The 21,306-nt window shown below is 30.9% G+C and overlaps 2 protein-coding genes across 10 annotated transcripts in view; both read left to right on the plus strand.

Moving 5' to 3' along the window:
* The window catches only part of LOC105456095 (acyl-CoA Delta(11) desaturase), a 22,970-nt gene extending 7,325 nt beyond the window's left edge, over positions 1-15,645 (plus strand). For 5 of the 9 annotated variants that reach the window (XM_011699890.1, XM_011699893.1, XM_011699886.1 and 2 more), the window contains 5 exons: positions 8,851-9,325; positions 11,300-11,430; positions 12,588-12,793; positions 12,988-13,173; positions 13,326-15,645. In XM_011699890.1, coding sequence (XP_011698192.1) covers positions 9,052-9,325; positions 11,300-11,430; positions 12,588-12,793; positions 12,988-13,173; positions 13,326-13,641 — 1,113 coding nt within the window. In that variant the 5' untranslated portion in view covers positions 8,851-9,051 and the 3' untranslated portion in view covers positions 13,642-15,645. Of the gene's footprint in view, positions 1-7,094; positions 7,250-8,283; positions 8,383-8,430; positions 8,762-8,850; positions 9,326-11,299; positions 11,431-12,587; positions 12,794-12,987; positions 13,174-13,325 lie in introns of those variants that run through there. The other 4 variants (XM_011699891.1, XM_011699888.1, XM_011699889.1 and 1 more) reach the window with 4 other exon arrangements.
* A 568-nt stretch (positions 15,646-16,213) lies between these two features.
* Positions 16,214-20,428, plus strand: LOC105456098 (acyl-CoA Delta(11) desaturase-like). The gene is made up of 6 exons (XM_011699896.1): positions 16,214-16,316; positions 16,748-16,932; positions 17,218-17,348; positions 18,424-18,629; positions 18,991-19,176; positions 20,025-20,428. The coding sequence occupies exons 2-6, from the start codon at positions 16,761-16,763 to the stop codon at positions 20,332-20,334; spliced, it is 1,005 nt and encodes a 334-aa protein (XP_011698198.1). The 5' UTR covers positions 16,214-16,316; positions 16,748-16,760; the 3' UTR covers positions 20,335-20,428.
* Positions 20,429-21,306: the final 878 nt, after the last annotated feature.

Below are 21,306 nucleotides of genomic sequence, written 5' to 3' on the forward strand. Positions count from 1 at the left end.
GGATTGGAATACGAGATTCACCGCATGAATGCGCACTTCCTCCTAAACCTGCATGTTACGCACGATTGATACTTAACCCTCGAACTCTTATAGCAGTGGCATTTGTCCGTCGTCTAATATTCATGCAAATTCTGTGCTGAAATTTAAAAAATACTCGATCATTACAATTTAATCATTGTCTTAGCGAGATATGGTATATGTATATCCCTCGGAAATACATAAATTGCGAAACGAATGTACTAGCCTATCATATTAGGATTCAATTTATACAGAGTATAGGTTTTATAAATGCATCATCGTACCTTTTTTTCGATACGCCTTTAACAATTGTTTCACAATATAACAGTTTCAAATCGCATTTACGTTTCGGATTTCAACGTCACATTCTCCTCAGATTCTTTTCTAAGTATTTCGTTTATGCTAACGTCGGCGGCTAGCTGTTGAGACAAGCGATAGAAAAGTTCTCGGTAACGAGGAGTGGCAGGATGAAGAACGATTCGACCGTGAACTATAAATTCCGATTAAACACAGTCGGGCACAGATGAAATGAAGACGATGCTCCGAACAGATGGATTGGCTCGTCGTGAATTGTAGAATGAATTGCCGATCGTCGCGACGGTGCTTATCTTTCGCAACAATACTTTTCGCGCATATTGATCACAATTATCACATGAAAGCGCGGGATAGGATTCTTCACGGTTTCATTAAAATTTATAGCTTTTGCTTTAATGCACTCCCGTCACGAAGACGTTAATGTACGTGCGTTTAATTTACTTTTTCTCGCGTCAGAATCGACCTACCCTGAATTTATCCACACATTTAAAAAAATCTGTAATATACATATATAATCGTCATATTTGAATATATTTTATATTATTTTTTATGCGTACATATTAGAGAAAAAAAGATATTAAACTGTAGAAAAGTCGATATAAGCCGGCACCAAAAGAAAGTGTATTAAAAAATATATATTATTAGATAAATACAAAAATGTAGACATTTTTATACTTTTATTCTAATCCTCTTCCAGTGCAATAAAGACGAAATGACCAATAAATTGTTAGTTTTCCAGTACATTATTAGTATCACATTAAATAAGGCGTAGTCAAATTGTCATCTTCCAAATTCAAACGTCATTATCGTTTTTAAATGTTTGGAAAAACACTTTAGTGAAGCAGTGAAGTCAAAAACAGAGTCAAATACTTAGAAAGCGATAATTTGCGACGTTTGAATTTAGACAAGATGACAATTTGACTACGCCTCATTTACTGCGACACTAATAATGTACTGGAATACTTACTGATCATTCCGTCTTTATTTATTGTATTGAAGAGGACTCGAATAAATGTTGAAACATCTACATTTTGTATTTATCTAATAATGTATATTTTTAAACACACTTTCATCTGATGTCCGCTGATATTGGCTTTATTCCTAATTATTGATTTATTTTATTTAAGCCTAAATATCTTGAAAAGAATATATATTTTCGTTTATTCGTGATTTTATTGTGACTCGCCTGTGATAAGAATACTATAATATAGATTTAGATTGTTTTTCTTACAGTTTTTCTTCAATGATTTTCACGTTGAGTATTTCCAATATGATAGAGTTTAAAGTACATTCCAAAATTGAACGTTTTAATTGGAATTCATTGCCATCTACTTTGATAGTCGATACATATCGTAGGTGTCTTGCTTTAAATAATCATTAAGCATTCAATAAAATGAATAATTCAAAATCGTAAAATTATAGCTTATATTTATTATTCTTTCCTTGAAACCGATAGAGTTACTCTCCATCGCTCAGTCTCTCGGCTGCTCGCTTTTGCCAGATCACAATCAATCGAATTATTTCTATCACCTACACTAGATTGACACTAATGACCGCTACTTGCAGTCTTTGACTTTAATTGACTGCGCGCGTTTACGTGAATTAATTTGTAATTTAATTGACATGAAGCTTCAGATTTAGTAAGTAGGAATTATTTTCAATACTTTTACTATCTGAATATAATACTTTTATTATATTGAAAACTATTGGGGCTATTTAAGATGCGATGAGAAAGATATATGAAAGAGCTTTCTCTCATTTAGTCATTTACAGTTGGAGATAATCTAGAACGCAGTATCACAAAAAATTATCTCTTCTCGCGTTACACGTTTTATATTTATATTATCGTACATTACTCAAGAAACTTCAACAGAGATTTTTTTTTTATATTAAACAGCCAATTTTTATGAAAGATAATAATTATTGTGCAATTGGACTACTTATATTAATTAATGTTTACCACTGGTAATCACTATAAAATTTGAATGACCTGATCAGGGTTTATCTGGGAACGTGGCTCTACGCAATTACACTTAATTAATTCTCGTTGCGTCAGTAATTTCTCCCTTTCGCGCGGTGCATTAAATTACTTAACTCCTACCACGCAGAATCAAAAACTGAAAAATTGCGCAACCGTTTTTCAACCTGTTACATAAACAAGACTCTAATAATATTTTACTAATTTTGCTGCGATCAAAGGCAATAAAATCGATCAAAGCCGCTGCTGAGATAACGCGATTACGGGAACAGATATCAAAGATAAATTTGTCGATGACACACCCTGTGCATACCCTGTATAGTTGGTCGCTCCTTGCCGTCGGCTTTCCAACGAAATTATTGCGCTTAGAATCAAGCTGCATTATTACAATTCCACGACAGGAAAGAACTCGCGTTCACTATCGCAGTATGCTTCACGATGTATTTATAGCTCATTAGACTACAAAAATACAGACGCTTCGCGTCTCGCACCCATGTCGGGAAATAGAAAATTGAGAAGTAAAACTATCGATGCAATTCGCACTATCTGAAAGGAGTTACGGTAGTTAAGTTAAAAATAAAAAATATTTCTGCAACAGAGGAATAATAGTGCAATTACGCGCGGGAATACCTTTCCAAGGAGAGGTCTAGAACTCGCAATTACGTAGTAGACGTGTGTTACGTCGCCGCCGATCGACTGTCTTTGGCGGCGATACCGTGAGTCATGTCGATTATAATGTCGTTCAATCCGCGTAATGATTCATTGTGCAATCAATTCATTCACGAGACGGAGAGATCGATGGCTTCGACGCGATCAATCAGTATCACTGCCGTATCATTCTCGTTATCATTTGATAATATATTTATGGGCTCAGGTATGAAATCGTAAGACTATTTCAAAAATCACACTTAAGAATGCGCATCAGGAGTCAATTATCGAAAATTTCTAAATTGCAAGCGATAATACGAGCAATGCTTAATTCTTTATTTTTATTTAATCGATTACGCTCCGTATAGCGGAAAGCATGAAAATTACGAAATCCGTGAACGAAAGTAAACAAATCATGTTTAATTAACTGTGACAAGATGTGGCAAATTAGATAGTGCTCACAAAACGGAATAATCTTGTTACTCATGTATTATAATTAATCTTTTGAATTATAACAAATTTCTACAACGTATAATGTGTACTAACGAAAAATTGTAAAAATTGTACTTTATGATTTGTAAACACTCCATCAAGATGATTCGTTGCCATTTGTTAAGAACGGATGGATACAATTCTATAAAATGGTATCGTGATGAAAGAACGTGAACAACTTCTATCTATCTCCATTGATGAGAGAACCTCAAATCCATCTCCTATACTTAGGATCCATGGCGCCACTGACGGCACATCTCTCTCTTCTCCGACGATATAACGGGTGTGCAGCACAAATGCGTATTTTTTCGATGTTAGGGGGACGTTACGTTATTTTCTCTAATATATATTACAATATAGTTAATTTAATAAGAAAAAATAATAGTAAATAGCGATGTGCATAATTTAATTTCTAATGATAAAAACGAAATCAAATAATGCAAATATATATTTCAATGTTTTTGACTAATTGAAATTAATAATTTAAACTAACTGAAATTAATTTTCTCAAATAATTAAAATTGACATTTCGTGCACGCGAGTAAATATGCGACCCGAGACGACGCAAGAAGTAGTTCACAGACAATTAAGTGAGCTAAGCAAATAACGTAATTGCAACGAAGGGAGGTCAACAGTAGAAAATGAAGTATGCGTTGTGACAAATACGTCGGATACATGATGTACATACGTGCGTTCATCATTGTCGAAGATTGAAAGTGCGATATTTGAAACCGGCGTGTATGCGAACGAGAAAATATTGATCGCATGTGGCGCGCGTTTCGTTCGCAATTGTGTCGAGGAGCAAATATCGTATAATTCGCTGTTGAATCCAGCGAGTCAATCTTTCGCCGATTAAATAACGAGTCTTGTTTAACATTAAATTATAAATTAATCGCGTTTTTGTATAGACTTGTAGCCAATAATTAATTGTAAAATTTATTGTGTAAGAAAAATATAATATCTTAACATTTTTTAGTCTGCAGTTTGAAATTACAAAGTATATTTAAAATATACTTACGTTGTTAAAACTTTAAAGAATATTTTCTAATATGTGCAACTGTCTCAGCATCTCATAGTAACTCATGAGAATTTTGTAATCACAAATACGCAATATCTTTTTAGCAATTATATCTTTACGACGTATGCATACGTATGTGCGTACTTGATCGTTAATATCGCAATCGTAAGAGATGAAAAACAAGTGTTTACTAGATAGTAGAAGGCAAAGCAAACAATTAAGAAAAAACATGACTCATGAATTTAAAAAAATCACAAATGAAATAGAATAATAGCAAATTCCGTTTACCTTCTATCGCTTGGACAAGTGCGCTTAGACAAAACCTACCATTTCCGATTTAAGATAATTATATTTTATGACGTATGACATCATCGGAAGACCATGAGAATATAGGTGACGTACGTTTTGCTCCAGTCACTTGCTCGAACATGAATGTAAACAGCACGTTCTTTTTTTATTCTCTACTATTGTTTTATTTTCAAATTTTTGCAAAATTGCATTGAATGCACGTATGATATTTTGATTGCTAGATGTAAAACTACGCAAAATTATTCATTGAAAATGCTAATGTCACTTTTTGTTGTTAATAATCAAGCGCAAGTGCGGTAAAAAAATTCTGTAAACACAGAGATGCTAGATGTCAGATATATAAGATGTACACGTATAGAATAATTTATCTTTTTAAAACTGATTTCTATATTTATAAAAGATGAATTTTCTTTATGTTTTCTTAATTATCTTATATTCTCTTAATTAGGTAAGTTAAACTTATCTAATTAAGAGGAGCATTAATACAAGAGGATTAATTAATACATAATTTGATATAAATAATTTAATAAATTTTGAAAGATATAATATAAAAAGATTTAAAAAAATGTATAAAATGATTTATGTAGAGTCGTAATGTTATCGTCTATGATAACTTACGAGTGCGAATATGTATTACGCAACAGAAAGAAACCGGTTGGACGTAGAAATATTTTTGGCATACAGATAACTTACATGCCTACGAGTTGTGGATTGACCTTTAGATTCAGAATGGACCGAAAGTGTCTCGGTGTCGGTTCCGCGCACACATTCACCAACATAATTAAACTGATCTGCGAAACGCCTGAATTCGAGACAATGCTTTCTTCCTTGAGCAAATACTTTCGGCTTTTATGTATAAAACATGAAGATGCGATTAGTTCATTGACCTGTTTAAATTAAGGAATATTTGATGTTATTAACTAAAGATTTAATTTTATAACAAGTAATAGTTATTAACCAATTGCATTTAATCTATTATTTTTAATTTTTAAATATTAAATATATAACATATAAAACGTATGCATAAAGAAAATGTTTAGAAGAAATAATTTCGATTTTCGTCATGTGGTATTATCTTTATCAAATACGCATGCGAGCGTACTGTACTCTATAGATTTAATTTGCTTTTAATCATAAGAAGTATCCTGGAACTTTTCGCTTTAGCTACGTGTTGACTTAATATCTTAAAAGTAATGCGAGTAAACACCATTAGTTTAATGAGAAATAGCTTGAATAAATGGAGCCGGATATTAAGGAATCTTCGATGACGTCTTTCAATGTCTTTAACTTCACTTGTTTCTATTTAAAGCGTTATCGAGAACTCACTTAAATATTTCCTTCTGTATTTGCTTGTATGGGTCTACAGTCGATTTATCTAATTAATGAATTATTTATCAGCTCTGCTGTATTTAAATTTTTGAAAATGAATTGATGTATAAATACAAATCGTACAATAAATTAAATAAATTAATATAATTTGACTTGCATATAGTGATACGGTTACATATTAATGTTTAAAAATAAATTATTATAACATAAAATAGTGCCATTAGCATTTGAAGAATAAAATGCACAAAATAAAACGCGAATTGCCTTATTCGTTACGAGATGTTTTGCCGTTAAAATTAAACATTATTGTGTTTTGCTTAATCTTGTCGTATTCTCAGTGAAGGACAAAATCAGTCGATCAAGGTTTTTAAAGTCGTACCGTATAACGTACGGTTGTGACAACTGTCGGAATACTCTTACATATGTATTCGAGAATCGGCGATGCAATGAAACACACAATAAGCGTGTTCTCCAGTAATCGAGAGCACTGATCGATCGAATTTCAAGTCAGCGAAGAAAGGGACTGAAGAAGTGGATGAGAAAGGTGCGAAAAGGAGGAAACTCTGTTTTAAATGTTTGCAAGATATAATTTCAGATCAGATTTACATATCGGTTAAAGAATAGTTTAAAGTTTTTTTATTAACAATCATGCAAAAATTACTATTTTAATTTTACCAAAAGAAAAATAATAAAACATTATTAAACATTATGATATATTTATAACATTTTGATATAATTATTATATATGAATATTAATACTTATATTGTAATAAATAATAAATGAATTAATTTTTTGCATACATTTTTTGTATGTTTACAACAGCAATGCATCTATTATTTTTATTTAAATTATTCAGATTTATTATTATTTGTTAGATTAATTAGAAAAATATGCTGCAATGTATGTACTTCTTCCAACTACACACGATAGAACTGCGTACGATATCTCGATACGAGTAACGAATTGTTTTCGAGCTGGAGTCTGTCGATCGATCAGTCGGTTCTCTTGTCAAATGTCATCCTCCAAGTTTGACATTGGCGTTCAAAGTCAATTATCAATAGATATCAAAATGCCGAAAAATTTTGCGCTTATCATTTATTCTTGGTATGTTTTGCTGATATGAGGAAAAGCTAATATTCTTGTAAGTCTTGATAAATTATCAAGTAGAATCGACTCTCGATACATATAATTATAAAAATAGCATAAATATATATTATTGTTGTTGTATGATATAATTATGATAAATTATACTTATATTTTTTTAAATGTGACAATATAAGAAATAGATTTTTATTTATAATTAATGCAAAAAATTATAATTATAGTTTTCTTGAAATATGTCAGTTATGAATACTGGACACTGTAATGGGTACTGTTTGTTACTTAAATTAAGCTATAAAAAAGAGAACTTATTGTCATATGCTATATTCGTGTAAATGTACTAATGCAAGTAAAGCACTATTCTACTACTAACATGCTTAAAGCACGACTACGTTTTATGCATTAGCGGTAAACGGTTTTACTGCATTGTTATCATTTCTTACAAATTAGCATGTCAAGAATGTTTCTTGAATCTTCTCATTTAGTTAACAGGAGATTTAGCTTCTTTTTTGCTTTTAATTATTGTGTTTCGGAATAAAAATGTACATTGCAAAATAATTTTACATATTGATGATCTCTCTTAATGAAATAAAAAAACAAATTTGTCTTATATTACTTTTCAATTATACTCCGAATGAATTTTATTATGCTTATTAATATTTTGCTAACTCTCTCTCTTAAATTACATTTGATTGGCAAAGATACAAAAATGTAAAACAAAATGTTCCGTGTAATGTGTGCTTAAATAGTCATATCATTTTACATTTTTCTGTATTATTAATATACCTTTTCACCCGGAAAATTTATAAAAATTATGAGAAATATTTGTCTTATCTATTTTCGAGTATTCAGATTAACAAAACATGACGCGTACTGTTAATATGTTCGCTAACGTGTTATAATGCTCGGCGTATTAGGTCGAGGATATTTTTGCAGATTGCACCTGTCGTTGTCAAGTCAGCGTGGAAAATGTTTCCGCGATTGTGCTAGACTAATTTACATACCGAGGCATACGTAACATGTTAACGAGACGTAGCCTTGCCATAATTCACATAAATTCGTACGTTTTTAAAGGTACATTTACCGATCTTGTCCCCAGTTGATTATCAGAAATGGACACTGGAGTTCATACCAGATGTTCTGCGAGTTTAAGATAACTCTGTTTCAACGTCGGTAATTGAAAATTGATGTTTACGGAATTTCAATCTGCATTAGTGCGCGAACCTATAATGAAGTTAATTATTTTACACTTGATTAAAGAAACCAAACGATAAAATAATCCAGAGAAAATGATCTCTTTTAATAACGAGTTTTAGAGAATACCTAGAAACAGATAATCTTATCGCGACGTAAACTGAGTGACGTTATCAGCGATCAATATGTAATGTGCTAGCTAGAACATGCAATCTCCTCGCTTTTACCGCAGAATATTCGTATTCGAATAACGTAGAATTGTCAAAAGAAAGAAATGAACAAAATGTCCTAAAAATCTTGAAGTTAATTTTCTGATAAATTTGAAATTGCTTTATGTGGAATATTTTTTAAAGAAAAGGTACTAAGCGACACGTACATTTGTCCACGTTTTAGAAATCTAGAGAATCCTTCATGAAACGATCTAAAATTTCGGTTTATTGTATCTAGATTCGCCTGACTTAGGACAACGATATCGCGATCTATTAATCGGATCACGAGTATTGGCCAATCTCGTGAAAGTTAGTCGAAATGCAGTGTAGCGGTTGAATCGAATTATTGTGCCGGAGGATCAACGGTGGATCTATTGTCCCCGGGACGTGTTTCTAAGACGATTGCAAGGTCTTCAAACCTAACACGTCCTTGACGAGAATGTCGCCGAACGAAGAAAGGATTCCGCCGACGATGTGTCCCAAGACGGAAACGGATTGTAACGTGACGCTGAAGAGGAATCGGAATCAGTTGGCGAACGATGAAACAGCGAAGGGCCACGAAGCAACGATCCAGAAGAACGATGAGTCGGCGATCGATTACGTGCCGAGGATAAAGTGGCTCGATCTCGGCGCGCAAATCTTCATACACGGCGGCTCTCTGTACGGGTTGTATTTGGTGCTCACGCAGGCGAAATTGCTTACAGCCCTATGGGGTAAGGCGAATTTCTTTATCTGACACGTGTTTAAATGTGTGTTTAGTCTAATTCGTTTAATTGTATCAATTTTTTATTTTAATATTGTAGTAGGAATATTGACTTGTACTCTTTAGTGCGAAAAGAATATTTTTTACACATCTCCCTGTGCAGCTTTATAACGTTGATATAAACATCTCTTCGTACGTCTCTAAGATTGTATAGTACGCATTTGAACAAGTCATTTTTGTATGCTTTGGAATACCAGAATATAGTCTTGTTATCGCTTATCAGATAGATGGAGATAAATTTACATAATATGTGTACACAAGACAGCAAATGCTTATTTAATTAGACAATCTAATTAAAATATTTGAGTTTGTAAGTCAACTATTTTCTGTCATGATACAGAATAATAACTGACATTATTTTATTTATTATATATTATTTTTAATTTTACAGTATAATTGATCTTTTTTTTATTCTATCACTTCATAAGATCATACAGATATTATCATACAGAAGTATAAATCAAGCTTTTAACACGTGCAAAATTAATTTTTACTTTTCGCAATTTTATTTTTAATTTTTATTTTATCAATTTACCAATTTTCACAATTCTATTTAACTATAATGATTCTAGCACTTGTTTGCATGCTATGATTACTTTGTTCGTATCCGTGAAACAACAATCCTTGAAGTATGAGAATCTTGGAAGTAAACTTTGATTTACGATAGTGCAAAAATGTAGGTCGCGTCGGTAATTTTGCGTCATTTGCGAGTTAATCACAATAATATCAGCGCTGTAATTCTGATGTTGTAACGCTTGACTGAATACTACACCGAGCATTGGGTTACCTTCTATCTGCGAATCTGTCGTTTCTTAACACGTTTTACTACACGCGTGCAATGGATAGATGAGAGCATGCAATTCATTCGAATAAAATTATGTCGCCGCGATCATTTATAAATCTCTTAGCTGTTATGTACAACTTACAAGGTTCTCCTTACTATACTAGAGATTAAAATGTCAATAGTGGAGATTAGAAACGATTATAATAATTATATTTTTTTTTATAAACAATGCAAATATTGTTAGTGAAGATTTTTTATTGTCTAAACTTTCTATTGTCATGTTTTCTCTGTACTTTTTTTTACAATTTTGTAATTTCTTATCACCGTGTTATGTTCTTATAAATATAAATCGAGATTACTTGCCGCAAAAGCTGGCTCTAAACTTTAACATGCATATGCGAATGTCAAGGCGCTTGAAATAAATTCGCGTCATACGCAACCGAGTATACAACTTACAAGCTATACTCCACGGATTGAATCACACACGCGGCATTGGCCGTGGATAATGAATGGCAGGGTAGAAACACGCACTGCTATGGCTACGATAGCACTTATGAGAAAAGCCTGATAATGAGACGGGTTACGCACGTGTTTGCATTCGATTTAAAGCCGGCATATCGAACCTGCTTGCACTGGATCTCGTAAAACGGAAGGATAAACCGCGATAACGATACCGCGTCTCGGATTTCTGCATTCGTGGTTATACGTTATACTGTGCAACACGGCGAACATAACGTCTCAATCTTGCATTTAAGGAACGCGATTGAAGAAGAAACAATTGTTATAATTTGAAAATATATTTTCTTTTGCGAGCTTTTGTAATTATCTATCTCTGTAAGAAACCAATATTAAAAATACGAAAAGATGAGTATAAGAATTTGAAATAAAAATTGATTTAAATAAGCCGAAAGATAGCAAAAATAAGAAATTAGAAAAATAAAAAACAGAGTTAATAATTATTTTACAATTATCATGTGTAAAGAATTTTCTTTTTTTTTTTTTTAATAAAAATAATAAGTGAGATTGCATTAAAATCTAATTTGGCAAGTAAGTGATAAGATATTTCAATGTTATTGCTCTGCTTTAACCATACAGATACACTTCTGAAAATGTTTCAATGGATATATCTTTTATTTACAGTATTTGTGACGATTTATACATCTGGCTTTGGTATCACGGCTGGCGTTCACAGATTATGGTCGCACAAGGCATACAAAGCGAAATGGCCTTTGCGTCTGCTTCTAGTCTTCCTCTTCACGATAACAGGACAGGTGTGTAAATCTTTACATAATAACAATTTTCTCTATTACTATTGTTATAAGACGTTGACTATATTATTATCGCTATTACGCGAAAAATATAAAGTAAATGTATTAAAATATATTTTTACCTATATGTATCTTTAATGCAAATTACACACACACACACACACACACACACACAAAATTGTTTTCTAAAGATTCAATGACCTCATATTGTTGTAGCTTCTTGAAAAAGACGAATAAATTTCCATTTTGATGGACCATGTACATACAGCTCCAAACAAGTGTTTATGTTAATAAATTTCCATTCTTTCTTTTTAAATCTTACGATCTTAGATATTACACATTACTGACACAGATCGCACAGATCAGGTAATTAATCAATTCTTCTTTTCTTATAAAAACGTGTCACTTCAACATATTCAATATATTCAACTCGATTTACATACACACTATTCATTTACTTGAAGAAAACAAAAAATTGATAGTTATGTGTTTTGCTAATAATGATTGATCATTACGAATCATTATTATAGTAAAATGATTTAACGGATAGATACATTAGTAGATTTTTCGTTTTCTTCAAATGAATGAATAGTTTGTACGTGAATATGTTGATATGTTTCATAAAAAAATGAGAACTGATTAATTACTTGATCTGTATCGCGATCTGTGTCAGTGATAACATGTCACAATATCTGCATTAGATTTAAAAGGAATGGAAGTTCATTAACATAAATACTTGTTTGGAGTTGTACATTGTCCATTGAAATGGAAATTCATCCGTCTTTCTCAAGAAGCTACAGCAACACATAGTCATCAAATCTTTACAAAGTAATTTTGTGTGTGTGTGTGTGTGTGTGTGTGTGTGTGTGAATGCAAAAATCGCATATGTATGCACTATCGTGTGTATTAAGTGATCATCGCGAAAGTCCCACGTGCCGTTGGACTAACTATTTCTTACTCTAACTTGAAAATTAAACATTGGTAAAAAAATTTTGGTAAATGAATAATCATCTTGGAATTAAGTCAAGAATATGACATTTTAAGGACAAACGTTTATTTTGAATGTATACGTATATATACACACAGTACACACACAAATATTGAAAAATAAGTTAACGATTTTTGTCAAGGATTTTTTTAACAGTAATTTTCTTGTGCAGAGGGATGTGTACACATGGGCGTTGGATCACAGGGTACATCATAAATATAGTGAAACCGATGCGGATCCGCATGACGCGAGGAGAGGTTTCTTCTTCGCTCATGTGGGATGGCTTTTCACGACACCTCATCCCGACGTCGTTGCTAAACGCAAGGCGGTCGATATGAGCGATTTAGAAGCGGATTCCATAGTTATGTGGCAAAAAAGGCAAGAGGCTTATGGTATTTGTTCGATCACATCGTTTGCTTTTTCTTAATATTAAAAAAAAGAAGTATACCAGAGTATATAAGGAAAAATGTGTGGAATATATATCTCAATCACATCTTTATTGTCATTTGTATATTGTTCAATTTGTGTCATCTCTTCGTAACATAATTAATTTTGTATCAACTTATCCGTAGGTGGTATATACCTCTATTTCTGCTTCTGACCATCGTATTACCGGTGGGAATTCCTTGTTACTTTTGGTCAGAGTCGCTATGGATCTCGTTCTGGGTGAATTTCAATCTTCGCTTCTGCATCAATTTGAACATAGCCTTCTGTGTCAACAGTGTGGCACACATGTGGGGGCAGAAACCTTACGATAAGTATGTACTAAATCGAACAATCCATCGAAAATCATTGCTACGCGAAGCGATTAAAAACAAACAATTATTTTAATCCGATGAATTGTTTACATATCATAGACGTTTCATCTAGATATCAGTCTTTTGATATTTTAAATTCGATTTGCTCGTAGGAGCATCTCGCCGGTGGAGAACATCGCAGTATCGATCGCATCGCTTGGCGAGGGATATCACAACTATCATCATGTGTTCCCGTGGGACTACAAGACCGGCGAGCTGGGTGAGAACCCGTTTAATTGGACCACCAGTTTCATCGACGCGTTCGCGCGAATCGGTTGGGCCTACGAGCGGAAATACGTCTCGCCAGATATGATCCATCGCAGGGCGTATCGATGTGGCGATGGGAGTCACGTATGGGGTTACGGCGATGTCGATATCTCGAAGGAAGATCTGGCGGAGTTGGATGTGATGGACAATCACGAGCTGTGAGACTGATAAATTCGAGATGGAAATGTGTCTCGATCAGATTCTCTCGGATGGATCGAAAAAAATACGTCAAGGAGAAGCATCTCCTATATATATTATACGCGGACCATTTGAAGTCTTTTTCTCAAAGATTGAAGCTAATGTAACATGGGAATTTAAGACTCTCTGTAACTTTAAGTTTTGCAAATTGCTGTATACTATTGGGAAATGTTTGTAGTTTTGTTAGGATTAAAGAGATATTTTAATTGCAAAATAGTCGATAAAAATATAGTTGGCTTTCCATTATATAGCCAACGATTAATAAATAAACTGTTTAAAGTATTTTAATTATGACAATCATGAATTATCCATAAAATTTATCGTAGAATTAAAATGTATACATTGGCCGTTTATTTATTGTATTTATGGGATTTGTTAACATTGTTTGTTGCAATAAGATAATAATAAATTTCACCGTGACAACGTACAACTTGAACGATAAATTTCGCATACTCGAGGGTCTATTACAGGGTCTGGTACAGGAGAAGCCACTGTTTAATATAATATACGTACTACGTTCGATATAATTCGTATGTAACCATTATTTGTATAATTACAGTTGTACAACTGCAATTATGAAAGTATGCAATTATGAATTTTTATTTTATTAAACGTGAATGTACAATATTCTAAATGAGAGAAACCGTTATTGATATATTACATTATACGATAAGATTATGTGCATTCTTGATTTTCTTTTAAACTTTAAAACTTGGAAACAGTTCAAAATTGTTGTTAACGATTTGCGCAGTTAAAAGAATCAATTAAGGATGAAAATAAAGTCATCACATGCTATTAAGATAATTTTCTCAACAAATCCTTTTTATGTTGTTTTATGAAATTTTAATTAATATTTCGTCAAAATTTGAAGCACACAGGAATCTTCATATAATTTGTCATTAATTATAATTCGTTTTTAAGCTAAAATTATTTTATATTTTCATAAAATGTATATCTTTTTCATATTCTTGATGATTACGCTTAATTTCAAGCTTTACATCTTAATATCTCGAAATGTTACGTAGACCAATTAGCTTAAACATATTATAAAATGGTAATATTTATGGTGCCTTTATATAAAATATTCTTTCTCACACAGTTCCTATATTGTTCACAGGCGAATCCTATTATTGTTGAATATGTATTCTAAATAATGTGTTAAATATGTTTCATATTTAATGCTGTACATTGAAATATTAACAAAATAATATAATAATAATGCACAGAACTTTTCCGTGCAACCTGCAGTTCAAAAATTATCCAATGAAATTTGTTAAAGTATGTACAAGATTAGAATATAGAAAATTATAATATATGGTATAAATAATTATGGAATAACAAGAATTTTGTTAAATACGTATTGTAAGTATATAATTGTTTATAAATACATATGTACAACAAATATTTGTGTATCGTTGCGTGCAGCAGCTAAACTTATTATAATACACTTAATTATTAAAGTACTTATTTAAGCGCAACCAATCAAATATAAGATATAATTAAAGTTATACTCGCGCAAGTGCCTCAATATATTTTCTAACTACACAATTTCCTTCGAAAAAATATAATATTTAAAAGACGTACGATTTTTAACAGCAAAACGAAAATTTTAATTTATAATCTAATCGAAACCGTTTATTAATGCTGCATGATTGCGATAATTTATGCAATTATGTTTGTATCTCGTATACACACATGAGATAATCCCGCAGAAAACATAAACGTAGAAACAATCATCATTTGATTAATGAATTATTTTAGTCTGTTATGTAAGTAAAGTACATTCACGACATAACAGTACTTGCTTTGCATATAAAGTTTTTCAGTTGCTCAATAATTAAACGAAGATTCATGTAGACGATATGTATTCCCCGTGAACCAGTAATTTCCACCTCAATGGCGGAGGTAGATTCTTAGAGCTTTAAGTTACAAATGAAACGAAATAAAAATGATCTTTTAAACAAGAAAGTTTGTCTTAAAATGGCACAAGTATCTGTAATATACGCAACCCCTAATAGTTCTAATTTATTTTATATAAACATAATGTAAAAAGATAGGTGAAACAATTTCAAAGATGCAATGAATTATCACTTTATTTCAATCAAAAATTTACCCAAAATGTTGAAAACTATCAAATTGCTATTAGAAATTAACCATCAATTAATTTTTCCCAAATTGTATTCAAGCGACATTATGCGCAATGTTATATACTTGTCTTTTTACACCACGCATATAAGTATAAATGTGCTTCTGAATGCAGCTTTTTTTGATCAATTTGGAGTGTATTTTTTAAAGTAATTGAATATTTTTTAAAAAAGAAAACGTGTAAATAAATTCTTTGAACACGTATATAATCTGTATTTTGCGGATTACGCTTGCCCAGTAAATAATAGAGGATAAAAAATAAAAAATTGTTTATAATGATAAATTTATTTAAGATGTGTGTTCCCATATGCGCGACTGACAAACATAATGTCTAATGTGCAGGAAATGACGAGCAAAAGTATAACTTAATTCTGTTGGTAATGAAATTCTGAATAGGGTCGTAAGGCCAGTCAGAATATCCTCAACATTATTTTTGCCAGTAGTTCTTTTCCGACCTTTCAGAAGCGCGTTTCAGTGCGATATTGTTTCAAAAAGTAAGTAAAATAGATTGGTCTATCTTTTAGAAAAAGGTTTCTTTTGATGCTTCTTGTATTTTACATTTTATTTTTATTTATTTTTTAGTGTCTCTCACTTTTACCCAATAAAATTCAACAATTCTATCGTCATCCGAGTTTAACTATGTTTTTTAGGTAGTTTCTAGATCGCTATGAATCAATTTTTAAACATTTATTATATATTTACGATTTTCCGATACATCAGGAGTAAAATTGTTTAACATATTTTGCATTTTAAAGTTATAATTCTCTAACTGTTCGTAATTAATTAATTTTATACTATTTTTTGCTACTTAATATCTTTTAACAAGACATAATTATCAAATATGTTTGCTACGCTATTAAATGGCAATTGAGTCTTTGCAAAAGTGTTCATATTAACATTGATTTTTTTTACATCAACGTTAAAGTCGTAGTATCGACATGAAGGAACTCAAGGAAGAAAATAATAGCAACAGCTCCATCAAAAGCGGCAACGAAGAGAAACGATCTATAAAGTGGACCGCCGTTCTATTTTATATCTATCTGCACGCTTTTGGTTTCGCCGGATTATACTTTCTTTTTGTCAAAGCAAAATGGCTGACGGTATTCTACTGTGAGTATCGCAAATCATTACAAACCCAAATAATATAGAAACAGAATGATATAAAAATAGAGAATAAATTCTCTATAAGATTATAGCTCATTTTGTAAATAAAGGCAGAAATTAGAATCTTTTTACAAAAAAAATTAACATCAAATTGCGATTATCTTTAAGTATCCTATACAAGCTTTAAACATTTTCCACAAATAAACTTTCTGTCGATACATTACTTTTTGTAATGTATCTATTATCTTCTTTGATATTCATTTAATGAATGGTCTCATATTTTGATTTCAGTTGTTTTCCTCGTCACAATCAGTTCCATAGGACTGACGGCGGGTGCTCACAGATTATATGCACATCAAACATTCGTTGCGACATGGCAACTCAGACTCTTTATAATGTTAGCACACACTATCGCAGGCGTGGTAAGTGAAAGATTTATGCACTGGTTAAATATTCAGTATTATGTTCCTGTATAAATGATTCAACAAATATTACATCAATAATCGAAATATAATAATAATAATAAGATAAATTTTATAGTAAAATTATGGCAGTATTATGTTAACTTACTATTAATTTATTAAAAATACATCTTGATTATTAAATCATTCTACAGATCTATATCCGTTGCAGGTTTAACATTTTTGTTGTCACCCTTTAAAAAAAAATGTCGCAAAATTTTTGATAATTTTATTTAATACAAGATATTTTTATACAAATGAATTGCACAGTTATTGTCATCACTTATACATTGCATGACATTGCTCTATTATGAAGATCGAAGATCATTGTTCATTATCATATTCGGAATATTACACAACACATAATAGCGAAATGTTAATTCACTATAATGACTAGTCGCAAATTTAATGCGAAAAGTGTGCACTGAGAAAAAAAATTTGTTGAAAAACGCAAAATTTGTTTCATCTTACCAAAATATTTAGTCCGATACGTTCAACTAAATGTTACTACGATGACACAAAATAATTTGTTACTATTATAAACAAAATACTATTTTTTAACTAAACTATTTTGTTTCAACAAAAATTTATCGTATTTAACTCAGCCGATTAAAAATACACATTATTTATTATCCTCATCAGCATCGTTTAGCTAGTTTGATACTTGGAATTTGAACAAATATATTACTTGGATAACTAAATAGCATGCAAACACAAATAAATACTACTAGTATTTTGAACAAAATAATTTAATTGAGTTGGTTTAATTAATTCTTGATTAAAAAATTTTGATGATTGACATTTGATGGTTGAATGAGCTGTACCTTTCTTTGTGCAACTAAAGAATTGTTGAATCAACCATTGAATCAAACAACTATACAAATTTTTCTTTTCGCAATTTATATTAAGAAACCATATAATTAAGATAGAAGTTGTCTAGCATTTATGTATTTTAATAAATTTTTAACTTTGCATGTATAAAAAGATAAAAATGTAAATTATAAAAATAATCATATTTAAATTTGTCTGCTCTTAGGGTTCGATATACAACTGGGTATTTTGGCATAGGATGCATCACAAATATTACGGCACCGAGAAAGATCCGTACAATCATAAGAAAGGATTCGTTTACTCTCACGTGATCAGTAATCTCTTGTCAGCACCTTCTGACTTGAAGACATACGCGAGGGACATTGATATGCGTGATGTTGATTCAGATGGATATATTTGGACACAACGAAAGTATGTCTTTTCAATTACATATAATTCAAATATATCATAAAATATTTTATTTTTCCTTGTGCATTTTTATTTTTCATACATAAAGAATTATATAAAGAAATGAGATTATAAATTTTCTATTATTATCTACTTCGTCATTATACTTATTGTTTAGTTTACTTGCGTTTCTACTTTTTTAATATTATTTGACTCTCTAATTATCCACATTTTTTATTTGCTACATCTTTTCGTATCATATTTTTTAATTTTATTTTTCTTTACTTAAGAGAATTCTATTTTAGAACGTAAATTTTAGTCTATTTAATTACAATATATACAAAAAAGAATAATAATAAAATATAAAACAATATATGTTATATAGGTTCTATTGGATACTCTTCATCGTGCTCGGACTTCTGCTGCCTATTAACGCGGCTGTAGTATATTGGAATGAATCATATGCAAATTCATTTTTGGTCATTGGCGCTGCGCGATTACTAATAACAACCAATATTTCTTGGTTAGTGAACAGCGCCTTGCTGGTCTGGGGCCTGAAGAAAGGGGATAAGTTAATATCTGTTTTTGATACTCTTTTGCTTTTCTACAAGCTATTCTTCAAAATACCGAAGAGTCATGGTACTGTTCTTATTGATATAAGGATGGCATTCATTGCAAATAGCACTTAACGTAATCCGAATATTTCCCAGTGAGAAATGACCGTCAGTGAAACGTCGAATCGGTGTCGAATTGATTGTCGAAATCATCGTATCGATGTCGATTCAAAATTAATTCGATGATTTATTTCTCGTTGAGTTGAGAATATTCCAAAAGTATCATGAATAATGGAATATAAACAATATGTTTTTTCCAAGCTTAAATTGTCTTTAATTTCCGAGATAGAATAAAAAAAATTATGTAAAAAAATGTAAAAAAATTTGAATATAATAATCTTCATAAAATATTTTGACATATATTTTTAATTATATACTTCTTAAGACATTAATAAAACTCTGTCGTTATCAATAAGAATAGAATTTTATATATTAAAAATAAATGAAGTTTTTTTTGACTTGTAATAAGCAAGAACAAAAATAAATTAAGAAGGCCAACAACGAGCGATTTTTTAGCAATAATACGACTAAATAGTCGTATAATTTATATTTATTATATGTATATGTAATAGATTTACTAACATTTAAACCCTAACAAATTGCTCGTTGTTGGCCTTTTTAATTATTCTTTACGTATTAAGTATTTAAAAACCCATGTATTAATGAAATTTCGATATAACTTTTTAATATAATCTTTTTTTTTAATGATTTTCTTCTAGATCATATCTTCTTGTAAAATAGCGTAATCTTTGTATTACATTTATTGAATTTATTTTTATTCTAACATTTGACATTGATGTTTTAGATTCCCGGTCGACGACAATTCTGTCTTTTTCTTGTCGAAGTCCTACTGGCTAAATTATCATTATATGCTACCGTGGGATTGGAAAAATGATGAATTTGGCACTTACGAAGCGGGATTTATCACGTTTATCGTGAAGATGTGGCGCGAACTCGGTCTTATCAATGAAATGAAGACCGCCACCAGTGACGACGTGCGAGAAGCTCTCTATAAAGTAGCGATATCGGAGAAGACGTTTGATGAAGCTTTAGAAGAGATAAAACAGAATGCGGAAGAAGTCGCTCTAAAGCAGAAACTAATATACCGTCATTAGGAAATTAAGTCTACACAAGGAAATAAATTAATATATGTAATATAATATGTATTACATAAATTATAATACATAATATAAATTAATATAAATTACTATATGTAACTGATTTTCCTGTAAATATATTATTTCTCTTAAATTAAAGATATGCCCGATAAATTTATTGTCTGATAAAAAAAATATTCGCCAAACTGGAACACTGAATAATTATTGTATGTACCTTTACATTGAATAATTGACGATCAAACTAACGTTTTGATAGTTTAAATGATAAATAGTTGTAAAGACAGCGTGTAGCACGCTGAATAAAGAGACGCAAGATATGTAATGTCTGTCCATAAAAATATATATTTTTTGAAATATTTTATTTTAGTTATTAATATGACAGCTCATTTTATAATACAATATGTATAATACGACACATACAGTCATGTGATTTCTTACATTTAATAGTAAGACAAATTTTAATATTAATAAAGAATATAGAGAATTTTAATAATTTTTGTGCCCTGGACGAATCGTAACAATCATTTTACATGCTTGCCATATCGGACAAGCGTGCAAACAAGCATGTGGTTATAATTTTATTTAAATTATCAAGAACATAAAATGAAAACATTATCCAAAAGATCGAATGTAAAAATTTGCAATAACTTAAAAGCAAATGTACTAACAACCAGGACGATTGTTACATATGTCAAGAACATTATTTTAAATCAATTATAAATATAGAATATAACTTATAATAAAATGTAATCGGTTAATTATTTGCCACTTACAAAGCTCGCGAAACGCGCTGCGTTTCCATATGCGAGTATTCTTGTGTGAGAAAGGAAAAAATAAAATTTTTATTTTATCGAGAAGATATTTTCGACGTCTTTAGAAGGAAGATGCGTAACAAATAAGTATAAGAAGTGCTGCATTTTATGTATTTATATCATTTAAAAAAGTATAATCGCGTTTACCTAACTAGAG

This window comes from Wasmannia auropunctata, unplaced genomic scaffold (genome assembly GCF_000956235.1).
Source record: "Wasmannia auropunctata unplaced genomic scaffold, wasmannia.A_1.0 LD335767.1, whole genome shotgun sequence".
Lineage (NCBI taxonomy): Eukaryota > Metazoa > Arthropoda > Insecta > Hymenoptera > Formicidae > Wasmannia > Wasmannia auropunctata.

Excerpts from the sequence above, each read along its gene's own strand:
- LOC105456098 (XM_011699896.1), top strand. The coding sequence starts at position 16,761 with ATGAAGGAACTCAAGGAAGAAAATAATAGCAACAGCTCCATCAAAAGC. Across the intron at positions 18,630-18,990 it reads TATATTTGGACACAACGAAA|GTTCTATTGGATACTCTTCA; the intron begins GTATGTCTTTTC and ends TATGTTATATAG. Across the intron at positions 19,177-20,024 it reads GGCCTGAAGAAAGGGGATAA|ATTCCCGGTCGACGACAATT; the intron begins GTTAATATCTGT and ends TTGATGTTTTAG.